The following is an 8,520-nucleotide window of genomic DNA, read 5'->3' as shown; positions in this document are numbered from 1 at the left end:
ATCGATCCAGATGGTCAAGGTAATGAGTGAGTCAAGATCCGTCGGTAGTTCCTGGACTGCTAATTCATCCTTAACTTCCTCCGATAATCCGTGCAGGAATGTGTCAAACAGCGATTCCGGGTTTCAGTCACTCTCAGCTGCCAACGCATTTAAATTCAGCTGGATTTCCCGTTGTAGTCCGTAATAGTTTTCAATCCCTGTTACATCCGACGAGCATCAGAGCCGCTGTAGTAGGATTCAATCTTAGTCCTGTATTGACGCTTTGTCTGTTTAATGGTTTGTCTGAGGGCAACTATACAAGGGGTCAAGGCTGGCAAGGAAGACCGGGAAGCCACTCCCCAATTGTTTTTTTGGGGGGGGGCACACGGGGAGGTTGGTGGAGCTAACTCCCCGTGCTCACGGCAAGGAGTGTGGTACTGGTCAGGCACCGTGTTATGCGGTAAAGCTCACGGTGTCTCCAGTGCGCGTGCACAGCCCAGTGCGCTACATTCCAGCTCCCCGCATTGGACGGGCTAGAGTGGGCATCCAGCCAGGACGGATGGTGCCGGCTCAGCGAGCCTGGTCTCCAGTGCGTCTCTTCGACCCAGGATATCCTTCGGCCCAGGATATCCATTAATGAGAAGGGGATTTCCTGTGGTATCATTGTAAGAAATAATACACAAAAAAAACAAAATACTGCATAGTTTCCGAAGAACGCAAAGCTAGGCGACCATCTCTGTCGGCGCCATGTTGCATTTGGCTGCCGGCCAAAAATAATAGAATATGTTTCCAGTTTGCATAAAGTCCAGTGAAGCTCCTTGATGGCCGTCTTGGTATCCGCTTGTGGGGGGATATACACGGCTGTGACGATAACCAAGGAGAGTTGTCTTGGGAGATAATACGGTCTATTTGATTGTGAGGAATTTTAGGTCAGGTGAACAAAAGGACTTGAGTTCCAGTATGTTGTTACAATTACACCATGAGTTGTTAATCAGGAAACATACACCCCGCCCTTCTTTTTACCGGAGAGATGTTTATTCCTGTCGGCGCAATTCACTGAAAATCCCGTTGGCTGTACTGACTCTGACAGCATGTCCCAAGCTAGCCATGTTTCCGTGAAACAGAGTATGTTATAATCCCGGATATCACTTCGGAAAGCAACTCTTGCCCTGATTTTGTCAACTTTGTTAACTAGGGACTGGACATTTGCATGTAATATACTCAGAAGCAGTGGGGGAGTGTGTGCGCATCCGAAGCCTCACTAGAAGAAGTCTCCGGCACCCTCTCCTCCGGCAGCGTTGTTTTGGGACATCCTCTGGAATCAGTTCAAATGCCTTGGGAGGTGCAGGCAAATGATCCGCTTTGGGAAAGTCGTATACCTGGTCATAATGCTGGTTGTGCTGGTAAGTTAACGTCTCTCTGATTTCCAATAGTTCTTCCCGGCTGTATGTAATAACACATAACCTCTTACTAGGGTAGCCTAGTGGTTAGAGCGTTGGACTAGCAACCGGAATGTTGCAAGTTCAAACCCCTGAGCTGACATTGTACAAATCTGACATTCTGCCCCTGAACAGGCAGTTAACCCACTGTTCCTAGGCCGTCATTGAAAATAAGAATTTGTTCTTAACTGACTTGCCTAGTTAAATAAAGTTAAAATAAATTACAGGTACACCCCTACTTTTTTAAATTTTCGCCTGAAGACACACCCAAATCTAACTGCCTGTAGCTCAGGCCCAGGACCAAGGATATTCATATTCTTGGATTCATTTGAAAGAACACACTCTGAAGTTTGTGTAAATGTGAATTGAATGTAGGAGAATATAACACAATAGATCTGGTTTAGATAATACAATGAAAAAAAACACGTTTTTTCATTTTATTGTTGTATCATCATCTTTAAAATGAACAGGACAAAACAAACATTCAGATAGGATGATGGGGACAATTTCAGTGAAAAACATAAGAGGGCAACAGTACTTGTGCAAAGTTTCAGAATGATAACTTCCAAAATGAGTGTGCTACATGACATTTATCATGAAGTCACCCAGGTGTCCCACACAAGTAGCCCAAATGTACCCAAGTGGCCAAATTGGTGAAATGATACATTTTGAATGGAATAACTATATACAAAATACCAAAATGGTACTCTAACACCCCCCAAAAAATAGAGAAAAACATGAAAAAAATATATACATTTACAAAATAACACTTTCAATATTTGGAAGACCCTCAGTCCTCTACACAATATTGTACTGCTGATGCCAGGCGCCATAGCAGTCTCTTTCTGCTGTAAAGCAGAGGGTCACCAAGCATGTGGTGCAGGTGATGGAGGACTTCATTTTGCAAAGAACACAGCAACGCCTCCATGCTGTGCCCTTTTGGCCCTGAGGCACATCTATGCCTGCAGAAATAAATTTGTGCAGATGAACACCACTTGTGGCAGGAGCTGGATGAACCAGCTTCAGTGGGGGATGGACACCTTGGCACTGGGGGCTCCCATCCGGAGTCAGTGTCACTGTGAAAGATAATGTTCAGTTAGAATAGTTTCACATATGAGCCCTGTATCAACAGGTATAATAAACAGATATATATATATAGAGTACAGGGAACATAAGGTTGAATATATTATTTTAGACCTGCTAGATCTACTGTCTCATTTATATTATGACAGACCAGCTAGATCTACTGTCTATTTTATATTATGACATTTCAGCTAGATCTACTGTCTCTATTATATTTTGACAGACCAGCTAGATCTACTGTCTTTATTATATTACAACAGACCAGCTGTATCTACTGTCTCCATTTCACTTTGGCCATTGTTGTGGGCCTGCCCTCCCCTCAACAGCCTCAAATAGGCTATTTCATGTGGGGGTGGGGTGGAGCGGCAGACACACGCATCTCGGCCATACACCCTCTAATCCACAATATGTTTATATACACACACAAACATAGGCTATGGGTCATAAACATATATGCAAACATACCCCCACCCACAATGTATAGCCAACGTGTACTTTACACATTTCATTACATTTTTATATATTGCTACTAAAATTTTTAAAAATCACAAATAATATTTTACATGATTAATTTCAAACAACGGCATTAGCATGAGAAGAACTTACCAGTTCAAAACGGTGTCCTCTCCGTTCAAAAAATATTCCTCCATTTGGGAATCGCTAAACGAGTGGTCCTCCAACAATCTCTGTCTCACTTTCCTGATCAATTTCTTCTAAAATTGTGTGTACATCTGTATATCTAGACTTAGATTTAGCTTTCCCTGACTTAGTCGCCATACTGATTGATATATAAACAGCTGAAGATGCCCTTTACCAAAACAATGCTGTGCGTAACATCCGTGGCTCCTTCCGGAATGACCCTCTTTACGCTGGAGTTTACTACATGGGTTGGTCTTCCAACACATAAACATTACATATTGCAGTTTACCTCAGTTCATTGGCTATCTAACCAGCTAGATTTCAAGACGATCAGTGGTCATTGGGTTAAAATACAGTCAATTAACGAAACAGCGGTCATATCATTGGTGCACAATGATGTCAATACTTGTTGTCTTCAAATCGATTTATTTCAGTCAATACATCCCGCAAAATGACCCATCAGGTTTGGTTGTGTTACAAACAAACCAGTTGATTGCAATGAAACCAAACAGGACTGGAAAAGTCACGTTTAGTATGTGTATTTACATCGAATGTGTCGACTAAAATGGAATGAGACGGAATTCACGACACAAGCTGTTCACAAAATGTTTTGTGTTAGGCTATAAAAATGGATTTTATCAAACAAAAGACCATTCATTGTGTAACAATGAGCATTGGGATTGCAAACAGAGGAAGATCGTCAAAGGTAGACAATTTATTATATTGCAATTTGTGATGTTGTTATGCCTGTGCTGTTTGAAATAGTTGTTTTTTATGGGACTTTGTTCTCAGATAATTGTATTGTATTCTTTCGCAGTAAATCGTTTTAAAAATCTGACAACGCAGTTGGATTAGCAAGATTCTAGGCTTTCGACCCATGTGAGACACTTGTATTTTCATGAATGTTTAATATGACTATTTATGTAGCGATCATCGTATGTTGTCGAATTTAATCCCGCTAACGGGTTTGGTGCGCAGAGAGGTTAAGGTTTTCTGGGCTAACAATGTAAGAAATAATAATACTGTTTTATGTTACAGTTTCCTAAGGATTAGAAGCGAAGCTGCCATCTCTATCGGCGCCATCTTTTCCAAATAGCCTACAGTTCTTTGAAATACATTTTATTTCATATTCTGTGACTTAAGACCTTCATAAACACAACCAAATTCTTATTTTTGTGATAGAATATATTAAATGTATTTATGGTGAGAATGTTGACATTTAAAAGACCATCATTGGCCTGAAGGTGACTGCCCTCCCGAAGCATCTTAAAAGTCGGTGCCAACGGTCAGTTAACAATTCGGTGGTGCATGTAGCAACACTTCAGGCTGAGGAGTAAGTTTCACACACCCCATGAGCTCATGTGCTACATTAACAAGACAGAAAAATGGTCCAATTCACGCACTTACAGTGTTTTCATAAAGCATTCATACCACTTGACATATTCCGTATTTTGTTGTGATACTGCCTGAAATTCAAAATGGATTAAATCAATTTTTTTCTCATCCATCGACACACTATACCCAATTATGACAAAGTAAAAACATGTTTTTAGAAATGTTTACACATTTCTTGAAAATTAAATACAGAAATATCTCATTTACATAAGTATTCACACCCCTGAGAATCACCTTTGGCAGCGATTACAGATTTAAATCTTTCTGGATAAGGCTCTAAGATTGCACACCTGGATTGTACAATATTTGCCCATTATTCTTTTCAAAATTATTCAAGCTCTTTCAAATTGGTTGTTGATCATTGCTAGACAACCATTTTCAAGGATTGCCATAGATTTTCAAGCAGATTTAAGTCAAAACTGTAACTTGGCCACTCAGGAACATTCACTGTCTTCTTGGTAATCAACTCCAGTGTAGATTTGGCCTGCTGAAAGGTGAATTAATCTCCTAGTGTCTGTTGGAAAGCAGATTTAACCAAGTTTTCCTCTATGAGTTTGCCTGTGCTCCGTTCTGTTTATTTCTTATTTTGAAAAACTCCCCAGCCACTACTATGCTTTAAAATATGAAGAGTGGTACTCAGTAATGTGTTGTATTGGATTTGCCCCAAACATAACACTTTGTTTTCAGGACAAAGTGAATTGCTTTGATTAAAATGTTTTGCAGTATTACTTTAGTGCCTTGTTGCAAACAGGATACATTTTTTTGAATATTTTATTCTGTACAAACTTCCTTCTTTTCACTCTGTCATTTCGGTTAGTATTGTGGAGTAACTGCAATGTTGTTGATTTCTCCTATCACAGCCTTTAAACTCTGTAACTGTTTCAAAGTCACAATTGGCCTCATGGTGAAATCCCTGAGTGGTTTCCTTCCTCTCCGGCAACTGAGTTAGGAAGGATGCCTGTATCTTTGTATTGATAGACCATCCAACGTGTCTTTATCAATCTACCAATAGGTGTGCCCTGGTCTTTGTGGTTGAATATGTGTTTGAAATGTAATGCTCAATTGAGGGACTTTATAGATAATTGTATGTGTGGGGTACAGAGATGAGGTAGTCATTCAAACATCATGTTACACTATTATTGCACACAGTGAGTCCATGCAACTTATTATGTGAGTTGTTGAGCACATTATTACTTGAGAAGAGTCTGAAGCTTTCAGCATCGATAATCCTCATCACTCTCCAGATACAATTACCAAGTAACACACACACACACACACACACACACACACACACACACACACACACACACACACACACACACACACACACACACACACACACACAGGAAGACAGGAAGACAGGAAGAGTAAGCAGAGGAAAGACAGGAAGAGTAAGCAGAGGCTTGAAAATGAACGATCATTCCCCGTGACAGCAGACAGGCTGATTGGGAGAAACATTGTCATGTACATAAACATTTATGTTTTCGCTTTTATTAACTCATTTATTCAGCATATTCATTGGCATAACATAACGTTGCATATATAAATTCGATTTTTAAGACAGATACATCTCCACTTCATGTAGAATTGGGTCCACTGTACTGTACATTCAACATTTTGGGTTAAGTGCTTTTGTCTTTAACGTTGTACTTAAACTTAAGTTACTACTAACACTTAAGTTACTACTAATAAAAAAAAATTGCAAACTGACTGAAGTGAACCCATGACTCTGTTACTGCCCATATATTGCCCACTGTTGGCCACAAAATACCAGTGTGATCAATATCATTCTCATCTGTTGGCATTTTCTAACCAAAGGATGGCGCTGGATGCACAAGTTTACAACCCAAAGAAGAATATTCACATTACAGTAAAGATGGTGAGTAAATGAAGATTGGTCACTCAGGTCATTAACCATTGAAAAAAATGTGTAAGTTCCGGTCTACTTAATTGGGTGTATCTCCAGTAGACACCAACGCAATAGCAGCTGGGTCTGGTCTACTTAGTTAATTGGCTTACATTGACCCCCCTCCCCCCAAAAAACTATTGCGAGTGGGGTGTCTCGCTTCCTCTTCTATCTCTGATTACAGCCAGATATGTTAGGACCGCCCTCAATGAATGAGGAAGTTAGTTAGCTGCTAGCATTGTATGCTAATGGGGTTCAGATTTTTTGTTATTGTAATTAAAAGGTTTCAGAAGACATACATCACCTTCCATTAGTGCGAGGATACTTTACTTTAGGACGAAATTACTGTTTCAACGGGGAACCCGTTTTCCGAGTATGAAACAACCGAATTTACGAGTTAGCGCGTGGATATGTTTACAAAACAGGTGAAGCTCCCCATCCGAAAGTTCGCTAGGCGATCTAACTCGCTATATCAAGCCAATTAGCTTTCCAAATAGCACAACTGGAAGTAAAATGTGTTGGATAATGCCATAGTGAATATATTTTACCAATCTAGATTTAAAAATCTGGGTACAGTAAATTGCTGAAGTTATAGCTAAAAAGCTAAATTAGCTAAGTTAGCTTGCGAATGTTTTGGCGCAACCCTAAGGTTCCCCACTCGCAGAACTGTGATTACACTGAATATAAAGTATGTAAATTAGTCTGTTATTATTAGACTATTATAAATAGCCTCTAAAAAAAGACTACGAATAGAATGGGAAAGCACATGATATTCTTGTTATGACGCCATTGTGTGCACCTGTTGACGTCGTCACATTATACCTGTACACTAGCTATAACTAACGTTATAGTCAGTCTAGCTAAACAAATTGAGGGTTTGTCAACATGGCAAGTGCCTTAGCAGCTAAAATGGGACTCAACTCATTGAGAAGAAAACAAGCCAAGAACTTCAATGTCAGGATCACCACAATGGATGCAGACATGGAATTCAGTTGTGAGGTGTGTGCTCCCTTTCTGTATGTGTCAATGTGTAGCCTAGTTGCTACGAACATGAATAATGTCGTTGCTTGCGGGCTCCCAAGTGGAGCAGCGGTCTAAGGCACTGTGTCTCAGTGTTTGAGGCATCACTACAGACACCCTGGATCGAATCAAGGCTGTATCACAACCGGTTGTGATTGGGAGTCCTATTGGGCAGTGCACAATTGGCCCAGTGTCGTCTGGGTTTGGCCGGTGTAGGCCGTCATTGTAAATAATAATTAGTTCCTAACTGACTTGCCTAGTTAAATAAAATGGTGTTCTTCTTGGCTATCCCTCAGACTATGTCCCAATGGCACTATATTCCGTATGCAGTGCATTCTTTTTGATCAGATGGTCCTGATCAAAAGTAGCACACTACATAAGAAATAGGGTGCCATTTGGGACACACTAGAATCTACAGGTGTCAGTCAGTTTAATCTGTTTCAAACACAGCTGACACTCCTGTTTTACTTTGACCCTATAGGCTACAGCATTGTTTCTCAATTCTGGACAAGCACACCTGATTCAACTTGTAAACTAATAATCAAGCCCTCATTGAGTTGAATCAGGTGAGTTTGTCTTGGGCTACAACAAAAATGTGTGCTGTTGTGGTTACTCAAGGACTGGAGTTGGGAAACACTGGGCTACAGTAACTACATCATTTGAAACTACCTGTGTAATAGCAATAACTTAGTAGGCTATGTAATTGAAAAACAATAACCATGTAATGCAAGAATGATTCACAGTGTAAAATCTGCAAGATATTTTCTTCATATTAGGCTCAAGAGGAAACAACAGTATGCAGATAGATAACCTCTGTTACTCTTTTTAAGATCACTTCAATACAATCCATTAACCAAAAGAGGGTAATGAAATGTAGATGTTGTTCTCGAATCCAACTAAAGAAGAAATTATAGGCTTTAGGATAATACCTATGCAGATGTACAGTATAGAATAGGCCTAGATTACTTTTAGTCCTTTGCCTTTCAGCCACTGTAGTGCAATTGACTAACATAACAGTCAACTTAACATTGCCTTGGGACTTAGTCTATGTTAAGAATG

General features: G+C 40.0%; 1 protein-coding gene across 2 annotated transcripts in view; it reads left to right on the top strand.

Annotated features, from left to right (window-relative positions):
• Positions 1 to 6,608: 6,608 nt before the first annotated feature.
• Positions 6,609 to 8,520, top strand: part of nf2a (NF2, moesin-ezrin-radixin like (MERLIN) tumor suppressor a) — a 67,495-nt gene continuing 65,583 nt past the window's right edge. The window contains exon 1 of one of the 2 annotated variants that reach the window (XM_029638440.2): positions 6,609 to 7,440. In XM_029638440.2, coding sequence (XP_029494300.1) covers positions 7,327 to 7,440 — 114 coding nt within the window. In that variant the 5' untranslated portion in view covers positions 6,609 to 7,326. The remainder of the gene's footprint in view (positions 7,441 to 8,520) is intronic. The other variant, XM_029638441.2, reaches the window with a different exon arrangement.

Source organism: Oncorhynchus nerka, linkage group LG27, assembly GCF_034236695.1.
Source record: "Oncorhynchus nerka isolate Pitt River linkage group LG27, Oner_Uvic_2.0, whole genome shotgun sequence".
Classification (NCBI taxonomy): domain Eukaryota; kingdom Metazoa; phylum Chordata; class Actinopteri; order Salmoniformes; family Salmonidae; genus Oncorhynchus; species Oncorhynchus nerka.
Note: the sequence above shows the minus strand (reverse complement) of the source record. Positions and strands in the feature narration are given on the sequence as shown.